The 16,599-nt window shown below is 50.2% G+C and overlaps 1 protein-coding gene across 2 annotated transcripts in view; it reads right to left on the bottom strand.

Annotated features, from left to right (window-relative positions):
• BMP1 (bone morphogenetic protein 1) overlaps positions 1–16,599 on the bottom strand; it is a 43,735-nt gene that overhangs the window by 21,834 nt on the left and 5,302 nt on the right. For both annotated transcript variants that reach the window (XR_011994155.1, XM_072719452.1), the window contains exons 2-8: positions 14,339–14,452; positions 11,823–11,987; positions 11,531–11,648; positions 11,028–11,206; positions 10,199–10,304; positions 8,550–8,674; positions 7,880–7,995 (exon numbers count right to left, since the gene is read on the bottom strand). Coding sequence is in view for 1 of the 2 variants with exons in the window: in XM_072719452.1 (XP_072575553.1) it covers positions 7,880–7,995; positions 8,550–8,674; positions 10,199–10,304; positions 11,028–11,206; positions 11,531–11,648; positions 11,823–11,987; positions 14,339–14,452 (923 nt within the window). In the remaining variant the exon portion in view is untranslated. The remainder of the gene's footprint in view (positions 1–7,879; positions 7,996–8,549; positions 8,675–10,198; positions 10,305–11,027; positions 11,207–11,530; positions 11,649–11,822; positions 11,988–14,338; positions 14,453–16,599) is intronic.

Raw genomic sequence — 16,599 nt, 5'->3', positions numbered from 1 at the left:
TGAGGAAAGGGCATCTCGCCCTGACGTAGCACCTCACAGCTACAGGAACTGCCTTAAGTGCCTTCTGAGCATGAACTCAACAAATGGTCAAGTAATACTGGAGGAATGTTCGACACTTTGATAAATACTCTCCCCAGCAGGTGGGCATATTAACAGGTAGAGAAGCACACTTTCCAGGCGGGAAATTGCTTTGGTAGTTTCCAGAATGCATCCCAAAGCCTTTTGTGTATTTAGAGTCCAACAAGTAGGGACTCCAGGGAATGGTTCGTGGTGACCTGAGAAGTATGTACAGAGGACAAACGATGGCCCAGAGGGCCCACCTGTTGTTAGATCTAGCTGGCTTCCCCATTGGAGAAAAGGGAGACAAGGAGATGTCTCCCCTCCGGCACGCTGCAGAGTTGGAGGCTGTCAGAGCAGAGGCAAGAACAGTCTATGGCCTGTGTCAATGTTGCAATGGTCAATGTTCAGGGAAGAGCTCTGGCTGGAGGTCACTCCCTGACACTGACCCCTTCAGAATTCTTGGTGATTTCAACATCCACCTAGACGACTATTCTGGTTTCCTGGCCTCTCCACCATGACTTCCCCTCTCCACTTCTTCTCAGCCACACATGGCACATCATGCCCTACACTTTGTTATGATCAATAACTGTGCATCCTCCAACACATAATCTCAGGTTCAAGGACCCTACTCTCCAACCACTTGCCCCAACCTCTCCTTGATCACCCACTCTATACACTGAGTCCAACAACTCTTCCAATTCACCATGACCATCAACCTGAGCCAACAAGGTTTTCCTGCCTTTTACCTCCACGTACTCACATCTCTCCTTGACTAGCTTGGAACTCACAGCCCATCCTGCTTCTTTTCTTATGACTTGTACATGAACTGAAATGTGTTTGGGGATGTGTTTATGAATTGTGGCACTCTGAGACGTACTGAGGAAGATCATGTTTAGAAAAGTGCACTATATTACTCTTGATGCTAATTATTAGTCATCATTGAGAGTTGTTATTATGAAGATAAAAGTCCTGACATTTTTTGGAAAACTGAAGTTGAAAATTTGTTCTGGCTCTTGCTCTGGAGACAGACAGTGTGTCCAACATTTCATCTTTCTAGAAAATGACCAAAGTAGGACACAGAAGAAGTAGTAAAGGCTGGGGGCAGTCACCTCACTTCAAAGCAAATCCATGGTCTACCTTTTTCATCACTTCCTAGCGTAGGACCTCAACCCTCTTGTTCCTCTTCTTCATCTGAAAACTGCATCCCTGGTTAAATTCAACTTTCTACCTATTCTATGGCTCTTCCCAGATGGCCAAAGGTCATGGCAGAGAAAATACAAGCGTGTTGATGGTCTCATTTGAAATGTGAGACTGGTGACCTCCACTGGGCCCTCTGTGATGCCAAGATACTCCTTTTACACCTTCCCCGTCTCTCCTCGAACCACCTGTTCCTCTTCTTGATTCTCAGTCCTGGCCCTGCCATTATCTTTTTTCAAGATTAGTTCAGTAGTCTCCACTCTTGATCTTGCTTCCCACCACAGCAGACCTTTCATGATGTAATCGGATCATATCCTTTAATGCATGTTACTCAGAGTAACATCCAAAGTCTTCACCGTGTCTTCTAAGGCCATCTGTGGTCTAACTCCCTGCTATCTCTCTGACTCCATCTCCCCTCAATTTCCTCCTTGCTTACTTGGCTCTGGCCACATGGGCCTTGCTAGTCCTCAAATGGACCACTCCAGCTCCCGCCTCAGGATCTTTGCACTTGCTGCCTAGAAGTTCTTCCCAGATATCTACCCCATGTGCTCCCTCTCTTCCTGCCCATTTCTACTCCAGCTCACTTGATATGAATGAGGCCTTCCCAGACTATCCCACATGGAACAGTAACCTCCACCTCCCTCCTTTATCTCCAACTGCTAATTCCTTCATGACACTTATTACCACCTGACCTGCTGAATGTACTTTTTGTTTGCTTGTCTGTCCCCCAGCCCTGCGAAATTGTAAACCCTGTGAGGACAGGAATTTTGTTTAATTCATTATGGAATCTTTGGTGCATGGCACGTAGTAGTTGCTTCATAAAAATTTCTTGAATAGAATTTTGCTTTTTGGAATCTTTTTTACAGATATACTCGCCCAAGTGCATAAAGCTCTAAGTTTTGAGATGTTTATTGCAGCATTTTTGGTAATACTAAAAACTTAGAAAACACTTAAGTGAAACATCCATCAATAGAGACCTTCAGGTGATGGCTAAGCAGTGAAGAGAAACGGGGATGACAGCTAAGCAGCCATGAAAATGTCTGAGGTCAAACTTGACGTGTGGACAAGGAATCATGACCACAATTCACTGCTGGGGGGGAGGGGTATCCCTGGGTGGCTCAGTGGTTTAGCGCCTAGGGCACGATCTTGAAGTCCAGGGATCGAGTCCCGCATTGGGCTCCCTGCATGGAGCCTGCTTCTCCCTCTGCCTGTGTCTCTGCCTCTCTCTCTCTCATGAACAAATAAATAAAACTGAACAAATAAATAAATAAAATCTTTAAAAAAAACAAACAAAAGAAAACCACCAATTCACTGCTGAATGAAAGGCAAGTTACATAAGACCATACATATCCATACACCCAGTACACACATGCTTGGAAGGATCTAGAAGGAGGTAGCAGGTTTACCAATGCCTAGTTGTCTCTGAAGAGTGGGATTTGGAGGATCCAGGGGGAGAATATTCACCTTTTTACCTTATGAATTCCTCTATTTTTCAAAATCCTTACAACATGGATATGTCATCTTTATATCTGGCAAACAACAAAAATATCTTTTAAGGAGTTGCCGGATGGAAGAAGGAATGCAAAGGGCCCAGTGAGAGCCCTCTGGTTCCTCAATTTATTCCCTTACCACTATTCCATGTGGCCCACCGAGTCTGCCAATCGATGTGCTCAGCAGCTGTGCTCAGAACAGCAGCAACTTTCCCTTCATCCTTGGAAACAACTGGCTCTGTCCAGGGCGGATGAACTCACACCCTCTGCAGAAACCACACCCAGCCGGCGCGACCCCACAGGGCCCACCAGAGACTTCCTCCATGGCAGAAGGAGCCAGGGGCCATCTTACTCAGGAGGAAGAGACCTGTGCTGGCGGTTAGGGGCATCCTCCAGGGAGGCACAGCCGTGGCTATATTGAGATCAGAGATGTCTAATTAAGAGTTGTAACAGCTCCTGTCATGTGGAGACAGCTGTGCTCTGGTGGCAGAGGCACTGCCCTTTGCCAAAGAAAACCTGGTCGGCTCCACCACTTCCTGGCTGGTGACTCTGGGCCTGTGGCTTGCCTTCTTTGTGCCTTGGCATCTTTGTCTAAGACTTGGAGGCGAACCTAAGGAGCTGGGGGATTAGGAGATACAGCGTGCAGAAGCTCCAAGTGCACTCTTCATATAGGAAGTACTCCTCACAATTGTTGGATGCCATCAAGGGAGCCATTGGGACAATACGTCAACTCCTGGGGACCCAGAACCTGGCTTCAGTCTGCCTTTGCCAGACCACCTGAGGCTCATCATTTAACACCTCTGTGCCTCCATTTCCTTATTCGTAAGATGGTAATGGTAATAGTGCCTACCTCATAGGACTTAGGAAATTAAGTTAATATACGTAAAGTTTGGAACACTGACACACGTATGTGTCACACATACAACATACATACAAGCCATGTATATATACTAAAGGGTATGCCACTCAGAAAAAGTTAATTTCACTACCAGAGTTGAGTTTGCTTAAGATTTTGAAATTTGAAATAGTTCACGCCAGAATCTGGAAGTAGGGATGCCTGGGTGGCTCAGTGGTTTGGTGCCTGACTTTGGCCCAGGGTGTGACCCTGGAGACCTGAGATCGAGTCCCACGTCAGGCTCCCTGCATGCAGCCTGCTTCTCTCTCTCTCCCTGTGTCTCTGCCTCTCTGTATCTTTTGTTAATAAAAATAAATAAAATCTTTAACAACAACAACAACAAAAAAGAATCTGGAAGTAGAGGGAGACGGATGGGAAACCCAGGGAAGAGGACCAGGGATTACTCAATTAATAGATTAAGATGACAGAATGATGGGGTGCCTGGGTGGCTCAGCTGGTGAAGCATGTGCTTTCAGCTCAGGTCATGATCTCAGGATCTTGGGATGGAGCCCTGGGTCGGGCTCCCCGATCAGTGGGGAGTCTGCTTCTCCCTCTCTCTCTGCCCTTCCCCCTTCCTGGTGCTCTCTCTCTCTCTCAAAGAAATCAATAAAATCTTAAGGAAAAAAGACTGCAGAATGATAATAATAGCTAGGGTTGATTGAACCCCCACCACGAGCTAGGCACTGCTCTAGTCACTTCATATCCATTAATTCATCTAATCCTCGTATCATCAGCCCCATGAGGAGTCACTACCAGCATAGGCCCACTTTACACATGACGGAGGCAGAGTGGTTAAGCAACTTCCTGGAGATCGTACACGCAGTAAACAGCACAGCAGACCTGAGTCAGACCCAGGCACTCTGGCTCTTACACTTCCATCTTTAACCACCACTCCATGTGGCCTCCCTAGGCCTGCCGCTCAATTCTGCCCAACAGCTGTGCAAAGAATGAGGGTCAGCTTTCCCTTCACCCCGAGAGCCCCGCGCCCTTCAGCACAGGGAAGCAGGGACTCCAGGGAGGGTCTGGCCCGGGCCCTGTAGGGCAGGGAGGGCTTGTTTCTGCCCAGCTGTGGAACGGGAGGTGGGGGTTGAGGAAGGCATTCCAGGGGAGGCGGGATGTGGGTTGGATCCTGAAGAACAGGCAGGCTATCAGAAGGCAGGGATGGGAGTGAGGGTGGACACTGCTGGATCCAAAGGACATTTTCAGCTCTTATCTTCTTGGCTCCTCTGCAACAATAGACCACGGTCTCCTGAAATTACTTTCCTGCTCATAAGGAGCTGGCTCCGTTGCTTGGGAAACACTGTAAGTCCTTTCTGGGGCAGCTGCTAATGACGCACAGTATAGAGACGTGAGAGCCCTAAAAGAAGCCTTCCAAAGTGGCTCTTTCTTGTCTGATATATCCTTACACAACTGTCTAAGAAAAAATTTACGTGTCACTTGAACTCCTGGCCATAATCGAAGTTGAGAGCAGGGAGAAACAACCTCTCAGCACAGAAGAGACATCCAATTGCACCCACAAATGCAGGCAGGTTTACTCAAGGGTGACTGTTGAAAGAGCGTAGACTTTGGAGTCGGACAGTCCTGGAACTGAACGCTTATTCCACCACCACTGTCTGTGTAAACTTGGGCAGATTTACTCAGGCCCTCTGAGCCTCGACATCCTCATCTATACAGAAGAGATGATAGCACTGGTGCCACAAAACTGATGTGAGGAATAATGAGGTCATGCACCCAAGATGCCTGCTACTTGACTTATGCCTGGTACATAATGGGTACACAGCAAAGAATGGCTGCTGTGATGTCATGATGCCATCTTCCCTGGCTCCCCAAGGTCTGTAAGCCCTTAAAGGGCTTCTGCCCCCAGAGGTCCATCTTCAACTCACTTACAACTCTACAATTTCATCTAGGACTGTGAGTTTTACTTTTTCTATTTCTGCAACCACACACTGATGGATCTGGAATCTTTCTCTGTAGCTTCCTTTTCTCCCTGGAGCTCCAGGCAGGCCTCTGAAAAAAGATGGGGAGTTTCCTGGGAGAGGTGGAGGAACAGGCCCAAGGCACAGAGAGCCTCCTGGGACCAGGCCATGTGTCTACAAGAGATTAGGGCCAGCCCACTCCAGCTTGGAAGCACAGGGAAAGAAACTGATCCTGACCAAGTTGCCATATCCCTGCTGACCCAGCAAATCTTCTGAACAGGAAGGACAGCAATGCTCTACCCTACTCTATGTTCCTCAGGGCCAGGACTTTCCATCCTCCAGTGCTGGGTGAGTAGTGGTCACACACGTCTGTGGACAGACGCTTTAGCAATTGTTGCTATGGGACAGGGCTTTAGAATACACAGTATTGCAATCACGGAGTTTTGTGTCATAATCTGTTTTCTTGGTCAAGTTCCTTAAGTTTTCCAAGTTCTCTCATATGCAAAATGAAGATAACATTAGCACTGGCCTAAAATGCCCTTGTGTTAATTACAACACATAACACATAAAGAATTTAACACATGCCTGGCTGATCCTGTGCTCAATAATTGTTAGTTGTTGGGGTTTTTTTTTGTTGTTGTTGTTGTTATCTGCTGTGAGATCTCCAAAAGGCTGCAGTAGTGGAGACCTTCGGCAGAGGATGAAGGAGGCCAGGACAAGTCAGAACAAGACAGGAAAAAGGACAGCAATTTTTAAGTTTGATTCTGAATTTAAAAAAAAAAGAAAAGAAAAGAACAAGGAGGGGATGGGTTCATTTTTGAGGGAAAAAGAATGTTAACTGAGAGAGGTAATGGAATTACTCAATCCTCAATAGAAGTCTAGCACAAATGAGAATGATATTCAAATCACAAAAAATAAAATAGGCACAGTTGGAAAGGAAATGGAAACTGCATCATATTGGAGGAGAGTCAGCGAGCACCTCTTTAAACCGGCTTTTGCCTCTAGGCTCAAAAATGACATCAGAGGACACTCAAATAACTTACAGATGTGATCAGTGTCTGTAATCTTGAGAACTCAGAACAAAAGCTTTGCCAATTTTTGAAAGGGGTGTGCGTGCGTGCGCGTGCGCAGGCGCATGTTGGAAAGAGGGTTTGGAAGGAATTCTGGGAATTGCAAACCACGGAGTTGAATGTCAATCTCCAATTAAACAGATGGTCTGCCGCCATTTAGAAAAGAGATACTTGATTAACAGGAACTAGTTTGGGTTCACTTGAAACAATGCACATCAGACAAACATCATTTCCTTTTTAAAAGGTGTTTTACCAACTGGTGGAACAGTAGGTTTGATTTGGTAAGACAATCTGTCTACATACTCAGCCTTTATCCCTGCTACTTTCTGTACCAGGGATATAAAGACGACAAAGGCGTGGTCTGAGAAGCTCACTTCCCAGTCAGCAAGGTAGTGACTTGTGGCTGGATGGTAGTGACATTAAGTGGTGTCATAGCCAGGAATAACTCTGCCCAAAGTCTGCAGATGAACCGTGTCAGCTCTGAAAGGGATCTTGGATCTGCTTTGATTCATGACATATTCAATGTTTTGATCAAAGACCAGGTTCCGTGCAGCCCGGATGGCTCAGTGGCTTAGCGCTGCCTTCAGCCCAGGGCGTGATCTTGGAGTCCCGGGATCAAGTCCTACATCAGGCTCCCTGCATGGAGCCTGCTTCTCCCTCTGCCTGTGTCTCTGTCTTTCTCTCTCTCTCTCTCTTTCTCTCTCAATCTCATGAATAAATAAGTAAAATCTTAAAAGAAAAGACCAGGTTCTGAAGACCCAGAAGACATGCTTATCAAGAGCTCGGGACAGAGAAAGGGATGGCTACCTGCTGAATGGTGGAATCGGATTCCAAATGGTCTTGTGAGCTGCTGGAATGAACACTGTGATCAGGAATAAAATCTAGCTGGGCTCCAGACTGCATTATAGTACATTAAGTACCATGTACCAGTCAAGGGAAATAAAGTGTTAAAGTTGACTCTTGGAAATGATCAAGAGGCATGGAAGGACATGGAAAGTCCAGGGGTGGGTGAGAGGTCAGGATTCGACATGAAAACCCTGTGGATGAATCTGAGGAGCACTTGGAAAAGTGCCCTGGGGTAGCAAGCACTCTGTGTGGGTCAGCCTTCCTTTACAACTCGTGGTGGAAAGCCCTCCTCAAGGTAATGCTCCTTTCTTGTGGGGTGAGTGGGTCTATGTTCCCTACATCTCCACATAGTCGACTATGCTCTCGTGCTCTGGGGTCCTGGCAGAGGCGGGCATGCATGGTTACCTTCTCCCCAGGCGTGACTGAGATGCGCCAGACGCAGTGCATGTGGGCAGAGTAGCCATTGGGGTACTCAGGGGAGGAGAAGTTGCCTGTGCTGTCCTGTAGGGTCTCTCCGCAGGCTGTCAACAAAAGGAAATGACTCAACTGCTGGCTGCAGACACCCAATCCCCCCAACCTTCTGGCTTCCCTCCCTGATCCCTGGCATTCTTTGGGGGACAGAAGAACAGCTGAGGAGAGGGGGAGTCTGGGATGGTCCTGTCCATTTAAGGTCTGCTCCTTGCCTCTCACAGAGAAGCTCACACTATCTGACCTCTCTGGCCTAGTGCTGCAGGATGTCAAGGCAACATGGTCCAGAGTTAAGGTCAAGCTCCTTTGATGGCCTCACTCTACCTCACTCTCTGGGAAATGCTCTGCTGGTCCTCTTTACTGCCCCTGCTCCCTATTCTCCCAGGACCCTGGAAGGTGTGTGGGGCTCAGCATCTCACCCCCTCCTGATCCCAGCCCTGGTTTGGTTCCTTAACTAGAACACTGCCCCTGCCTGGGTGCCCACACCTCCATCACCAGGCAGCCTCTGGCCTTCTTTAAGAGTTACAGCTTTAACTTCCTCAGCCCCAGGCCCTGGCCACTGTCTGCCTCGGGCTCTGTCCTCCCCACCTCCCTGTCCCATCCAGACCTGGGCACTTGTAGAGCTTGCGGGCCTGGGCAATGTCCCCCTTGCTGAGCCGGGTCCTTTGGCCAATGGGAGGTTTCACCCCGTTGACCTCGTACTTGGGAACAATGGTGTCCAGGAAGATGCCCCTGAGGAGGAAAAGCCCATCCTGGGTGAGAGTCTGATGGAAGGAGGGGTGGGGTGCCTGTGTGTACCCAAGGTCATGACCCTGCCAGAGCCCAGACATTCCTCAGTAGGGTCAGGGACGGGTGGAGATAGCTCACCCTGTCATTATGCTGCCCACTGACCAGCTGCCACCCTGCTCCGTGGCAGCCACACTGCTGGAGCCTGGGGGAGCCCCAAGAATACTCTGGGAGGTCAGAGACACAGGTTCCACATGCCCTGGCCACCTGGTGCTCCGGCTCAGTCTGGGTCCCGTCCCCAGCCTCAGGACAGCTTGGGACCCTGAATGAACTTTGTGTCCAGCCTCATCCAGCCCCTGCTTCTGTGGCTCCTAATGCTGGTTCAGCTGTGATGGAACTTCTCCTAGGACTAACAGGGCCAACGCTTCATCCTCCTGGCACAGGCTGCTTTTGACAAGTTCTACTGTGGCCAGACCAAATCCTGGGGACAGCACCACAACTCCCGGTCTCCTGTCCCCCCATCCCCAGTTCCTGCTTGCTAAGTCCTGGGTGTTCCCATCTGGGAGGGGCAGCACCGAGGGGAAGCAGGCGGCTCTTCACCTCCCCAGGGCCCCTGACTCACACCCAGCTGGGTGGAACTCGGCAGGGGGTAGGGTGGGATGTGGTGGGAAGCTTCCAGGGGAGGTCTGTGGCTGTGGGGTGGGGGTGGGGTCAGGCAGGATGACCTCAACATCCTTCCTTGGTCTCTGTGCCCTCAAGTCTGGAGGCAGGGAGACCAAGGAGGGCTACTGTTTGTGGGACACAGCAGGAAGCAGATAGAGAGTGAGGAGAGAGGTAGGCATGGGAAAGGCCAGCCTGGGAAGGGAGCCTGAGGAGGAGGAAGGAGGGGCCAGTTCCTACACTCTGCTGAGGAAAAGCTGTGGGTGCGGAGGCTGGACCGCTACCTCTGAGGGTTCTGGCTATGATTTCTGGGAACGTGGGCCCAGGAAAAGGAGGAAGTGTGTGTGGGCTTGTGAGCAACGGAGAGAGGCTAGTCTAGGGAAGGAACCAACCTTTGTACGAATCAGCCAGTTATAAAAAGGCAGACCGATGAGAAAGGATGCCCCCAATTAGAAAACTGTGCCTCTTGGTGCACAGATGAGAAAAAAGCTTAGCTTCCTTGAGCTGATGTGGTTCTGCAGCCATGGCATATATATATATATGTATATGTATATGTATATGTATATGTATATATATATATATGCCCGGCAAAGTAACTGGATTTCAATCCCCTGGGCCAGGTGCCCTCAGAGTACATGGTACTAACCTTCGTGAGTCCAGGCCATGCCATGGACCCACCATGGAAGGGGATAGCAGGGCAGTAGCTCCTACAGGTCCTCTGCTTAGGGGCTGCAGCCACCCAGAAGCCCACTCTTATCCTTGGTGAGTGCCCCAGCAGGGCAGCACAGTGCCAAGTGAGAGGCCCAAAGAGAATGGCCCACAGAGGGCAGGACTGGGCTGCCCCTGAGGAGGCCAGGCCCTATCTCTCACCTGGAGAATGTGTTCCGGGCATAGTGCATGATACTGTCGAAATCATAGGTCTCCCCCAGGGACTCCACCTCCTGCAGCTCCATCTTCAAGAAGTTATACTCCTGCCCTGCGAAGACCAGGAAAAAGGTGTGGGGGGTGGGAGGGGTGGGTCTGTGTGGGATGCAGTGCCACCTTTTCAGGGTGGGGAGTGGGGTCCTCCCTGTACTTGAGAGGTGCCCCCCTACCTGAGGGTCCAGGGAGCAGCCAAGGGAAGCCTGGGGGGTAGGGGCGGGTCTCTAGAAGAGTCTGTCCAGCAGAGGGGCAGGGTCAACGAGGACTGGCTGGAGGGAAGGCTCAGGGAGTATGGAAAGGAAGCACCCATTTCTAGAACCACAGGGAGAGGAAAGCAGGGAAGCATGGAGGAGGCCTGGGGAGGGAGGAAGGAAGCAGAGGAGGGAGGGGAGAGGCAGCCAGGAGAAACAAGAAAGAAAAAACCCTTAGAGGAGAGACCAGGCAGAGGGCAGAAGACCGGGGAAAGTGAACAGAAAGGCTGAGGTGGCATGGGGGATGTGCCAATTCCCCGCCTGCCTCCCCCACCCCAGGCCGGATGGCTTCTGTGTCCAGGACCAGGCCTCTCCCAGCCCCCCAAGCAGCTCCACAACTGATCAGTGGTCTCAGAGCTGCTCCGGGCAGGGTAAAGCTGCCCCAAGGCAGGGACCAACTTGGGCCTTGGGCAAAGGGCTGCCCACTAAGTGGACTGACCAAGAGTGAGGGCTCCAAGCAGCAGCTCCCACCCCCACCCGAGGCCCCGGAGGGCCGGCTGGGGCAGGTGTCAAGGTCAAGGTGCTACCTGGCTGGATGTTTTCACGCACGATGGACACGTGGCGGTCCCGGTCTGGCCGCGTGTGCTCGTGCCAGAAGCCGATGACGTGGCCCAGCTCATGGACAACGATGCCAAACTTGTCACAGTTCTTGCCGATGGAGATGGCCTGTGGGCCCCCGCCACGGCGACCCACGTAGGAGCAGCACCTGGAGGGCGGGGCCAGCTCAGGGGGGCGGTCCCGAGCTGGGGGAGTGCATCCACTCAGGGGCCGGGCGAGGCTGCCAGGGTGGCGGGGCAGTGAGGCGCGTGGGGAGGGATCTGAGCGCAGGATGCCCAGGCTGTGTGCAGGGGTCAAGGCCACAACCGGGGTGGTTCCTGGGGAGATGCCCCAGGATGGGGGATGGGGGAGGGGCTGGAGGAGAGACAGACGGCGCAGTGTGTCAGGCCACATCGGGGCAGCAGCAGTGCCCAGGGCAGGATATGGGTTGGGGTGATGGCCGACGGTGCTGCGCCCAGGGGCCCCTGCTCACCCGCAGGGTCTGTAGGTGAAGACAATATAGCTGTCCTCGTCAGTGCGCTCCAGGAAGGTGACACAGGTATGCTTTTCCCAGTGCCTCATGGCTTGCCGGAAGACCGCCCTCTGGCTGCCTGCCAGGACAAAGGGGGCCAGGTGGTCACAGTGTCCAAGGGCGCCCATCTCCACCCATTGCTAGGGTGTCAGCCTCTCCTTGCAGAGATAGGCAGAAGGCACCACTCATACCACCAGGCACAACCCGGCTGTCCCGCGGCCAGGCCCAGAGGCAGCTTCAGCATCACACTCACCAGTGAAGTTTCCCCCAATGACAAAGGGGATGACCCCATCGGGCCACACCCGCTCTGGTCTGGATGTTGCTGCCCGCCGGCTCCGGGACCTGCTTCTCCATCTCCCGCGGCTTCTCCTCTGCAGCTGCCCACTAGTGCTCTGGCAGTTGAAGGCAGAAGAGTTTCCTGGTGTTGGAAGACGACCACAATAGTAGTAAGTGAATGAAGGGGAGGAAGGGGAAACAGATTATAATCGATCCTCATTTTGGGGAGGATTCCATATTCGCCCACTCACTAACATTTATTTGTAACCCCCAAATCTATACCCTCAACTCTTTGATGCTTATTCGTTGACATGCACAGAGCAGGGAAAAGTATGAGTCATCCACATACCCAGCCGAGGTGGAACAAGGTGATGCTTTGCCTTCTTGTTTCAGCTGTCATACTGTAAACAAGCATCTTTTTCGTAGTCTATTTAGTGCCACTTTTTTTTTTTTTTTTTTCATTTGGGGGCTTTTTCTTGGTGATATTGCTGCTTAACATGACTCCCTACCGCCCTGACAGAGCTGAAGCACTGCAGTGCTGTCTGGTGTTCCTAAGTGCTAGAAGGATTTGATGTGCCTTATGGAGAAAATACATGTGTGTTACATAAGCTTCGCTTGGTCATGAGTCATAGTGCTGCTGGCCATAGTTCAATGTTAAACGAATCAACTATGTATTAAATAAGGGGTCTTTAAATGGAAACACACATAAGACAGGGTTACATGCTGATCAGTTGATGAAAATGTTATGACAAGACGCTAGCAGGAACTGAGCATGGTATTTCTCCTGGGAGTGATGAATGGCTCAGTATTTGTTAATTCAGTGGTCGCGGTGACTTTATAGAACAAGGTTATTCTATAGCTCTATTCATAACTACCATGGACAGCAAGAATTGACCATAAATGAAAAAGAGAACCATACTATACTCATTTCCGAGGAACTATAGGGGGTTGGTACTAGGAAATGTTCCCTTCTCACCTAATAAAGCTTCTCCCTTGTGGAGCATACAGAACTTGATGTCTTTAAGTGTTCCCAAACACATGTTCTCATGTGGACTAGTAGCTCTCTGGGATGCACTGGGCAAGTGCCACTATGTATATTTGACAGATGAGGAAACTAAGGCCAAAGATTTGCCCAAAGTCACCTGGTGGGTTCGTGGCAGGCCCAGGTGCTCCAGCTCCTCCATTCTGCTTGTACCATGTCTGCTCATCCCCTCTCAGGCCAAATAAGCCTTGCTAGTTATCAGGCCACCATGTCACCCTCCAATGCCAACTGTTCTGTGGGGTAGTTTGACCTTTTTTTTTTTTTTTTTTAAATTTTTCTTATTTTATTTATTTATGATAGGCACACAGTGAGAGAGAGAGAGAGAGAGAGAGAGAGAGAGGCAGAGACACAGGCAGAGGGAGAAGCAGGCTCCATGAACCGGGAGCCCGACGTGGGATTCGATCCCGGGTCTCCAGGATCGCGCCCTGGGCCAAAGGCAGGCGCTAAACCACTGCACCACCCAGGGATCCCGGGTAGTTTGACCTTTACTCCATGGCTGTGCATGCCAGGATCCTCCCTCATGCTAGACAGGACAATTGCCTGGCACCAGCAGAATGTGTGCAGAATGGGCTCTAGGTGAGAATCCCTATCCTTGGCAATGGGGCATTACCTGTAGGCAGCCCCATGTTCCAGAGCAGTGATAAGGCTGGACAGAACTGAACCAGCCCATGCCCTGATTCCTCCTGTTGTCTCATCCATTCACAAGTGCCAGGTAGGTTGCCCATTCCTTAGGTCACACCTAGAGATAAGAAGGACGCATCCCTGACCTTAAAAAGCTTTGGGTCTAATTGGAAGGATAGACATAGTTTAAAAAATCATTGAAATATGCTTCGCCGAGTAAGATAGTAATGTGGTAAACAGAGAGCAGAGAGAGAGAGAGAACAAAAGGAGGTATAACCATGCCCGGATGATGACCAAGGAAGGTTTCACCACAGAAGCTCTGGAGATGGGCTTCGAAAGATACATAAAAGCTTGCAAAGTGGGAGCACGAGAAGAAGCCAGGAGGGATTGGGGTGTTGAGCAAAGAGCCTCAGATTTGGAGTAAGAAGGCCTGGGTTCCTTTCCAAGCTCTGCCACTGACCAGCTATGTGATCTTGAATGAATAGTGTGACCACCGTGAGTCTTAATTTCTGTATCTGCAATGCAGGAGTTGTCCTGACATCTACCTTTGAGGGTGGCGGGGGACAGTTAAGTTAGATAATGCTTTTGAGAGTACTTCATAAACTGTAAGCAAAAAGAATCTCAGTTCTTAGTTCCTGGGTTTGTCTATACTTGTTACTTCTCTGGGGAAGGGATAAAGATATCCCCAGGGAAGATAAGCCATTATGCTGGGTTCAAGCTCATAGCCTCTGTCCTGAGAAAGCCTGGCTGGGAAACAGGGAGATTCCTTGTTTCTCCAATTCTGGAACCCATTTCTGGGACATAGGAAGGCCAGTCTGTACCCAGTGTACCTGCAGTTTTGATGGAAGACCTGTGGGTTGTACGCTGCCTGAGATCCGCAGCCTGCTGCACCTGGAAGGCTGTCAGGTCCTCCTCATCCAGGGCAATGTCCCCAAGGAAGGCAGCTAGAGAGAAAAGAAGAGGCTGGGGGAGTTAATCCTTCCACCCAGTACTGACAGCCTCAACCCCACGGGCACCCCCGTGGCAACGTTAGTCTTCAAATGCCTTCTGAGGAAGAAGGGAGCGGTGGACTGGCTTTGAGGATCACTTTGGAGTTGGGAATCCAGCCAAGCTGATACCCACCCCCTACCAGAGGAAGACACGGTTGTGTCACCTTTCCTATCACTCTGTAGCAAATATTTAGTGAGCCCCTTCTGTGGACCAGGTACCACTCGAGTGATTAGCAAGACAGAAGAGGTCCCTGCTTGCACAGAGCTAACCTTCGACGACACATAAGTAAACAAACACTGAACTCGAGAATTCCAGATGGCGATGAGTGCTATGAAGAAAACAGAAGGGGGTCAGATAATAAAGTGTCTACTCTGTGGTGCTATAATCATAAAGCTGTGCTGAACATGTGGTATTCACTCAACAAATGCCATTTCAATTAGATCGAGGGGAGGATGTGAATAAAAACTGGAGCAGATAGGCATATTGGGGAAACCAGGATGTAACAGGAGCTGCCCAGCTAGAGGAAGAAGTTGAACCGGACTCAAGTGACCTCTATTCTGAGACTCAGGGTCCCCTCTCTGGAGGAAGAAAGGCCTGGGGCAGGGAAAAGCCCCCTGAACAGGCCATTTTGATTTCTGGGCCTGGGGAGAGATGTTTTTGGGGAAGAAGGGCTAAACAATCTGCCTGCCTGTTGGGAGCAAGCTTTTGTAGAGTCAGCTCTCCAGAGTGAACACTCTAGAAGGAGCTCAGAGCAGCTTCATGCTGGCTGGGCTGGGGGAGGCGGGAGGCTGAGTTGGATGGAGGTGGAGCTCCGAAGCTTCCCTGAAGCTCCACCCATGGCAACATCTGCTTCTCATCCCAAATGCTACACAGGCCTGGCGGCAGCATTACACAAATTGTTTTAACCTTGACGCCTTGCACACAGGTTTCTCCTCCCCAGATGGCCTGTTGGGTGGACACACACAGACACACACATACTTTATCATACAGAAACAGACACATGGTGACATCCACAGCCATGCCCTCAAACACAGACTCTGTTTGAGTCACAGAGATACCCCCCTCACCCAAGCAGTGCCTGCATCGCCCTGGCAGGTGGAAGGCACTCCAGAATGTTTGTCTGGGTGAAGTATTCCATCGATATTCTTTGGCCCTGCAGACACATGCCCATAGACACATACTCTGATGCAACATAGACCCGGATTGACAGAACATGGGGGTCCCTCTAGTTATCCAGGCCAAATTCCATTTTACAGATATGGGAACTAAGGCCTGGAAGGGAAATGGTCTCCCACATTGCTAGTCGTTAGAGAGGCTGGAATTGTAACTCAGGCCTCCTGATTCCCAGTCTGGCACCCAATGTACTCAAGTGCATTACCGCTGTAGAACCCATTTTGTAAATAGTTATCCACAAAAACAGACACGCAGACACACACACACACACACACACACACACACACACACACACAAATACAGTCACAGGCAGTTCTAAAAAACACACATGCACAAGCTCCAACACCCACAGGCAAACTGCAAGCTCCAAACCCATTAAGCAGTAATGGTAGCAATAATGACACCTTATGTAAATGTTGAAATCCATGTGGTCCTTCCCAGTTGACAGAATGTTTTCATATTAACAAATTCATTTAATCCTGGCCCACTAAGGGCATGCTTGTTAAGTCATATGCCACATGTGCACTTGCCTAGGAGTGTGCAATTACAAACCCTTCAAGAGAGAGTTCGAGAGTGGCTAGATTCCAGTCCACTTTCCTGACTTTAGAGATCAGAAAACATGGGCCTAAGAAGGGAAATGACTTGCCCAAGGTCACCAGAATGTCAAGTGGCCCAGAATGTCTTCCACCACATGAGACAGATTCTTTTCCGTAAACCATCACCATTGGTGGCCTTGGCCTTGGCCTTAGCAACTGATTGGACATAACCAGAAGATGTTTCTTAGATGACACATAAATGACATAAATGTCACGGGGTGAGAGGTACACTCCAAGAAGGCAGTGTTTGGCTCCTCCACGCTAGCATTCATAGAGGCACACACATGCCACATGAATACCCTCACACCTTCCCATACTTTACACCTTTGCAC

This window comes from Vulpes vulpes, chromosome 9 (genome assembly GCF_048418805.1).
Source record: "Vulpes vulpes isolate BD-2025 chromosome 9, VulVul3, whole genome shotgun sequence".
NCBI classification, from domain to species: domain Eukaryota; kingdom Metazoa; phylum Chordata; class Mammalia; order Carnivora; family Canidae; genus Vulpes; species Vulpes vulpes.
This window is presented reverse-complemented; position numbering and strand designations above follow the sequence as displayed.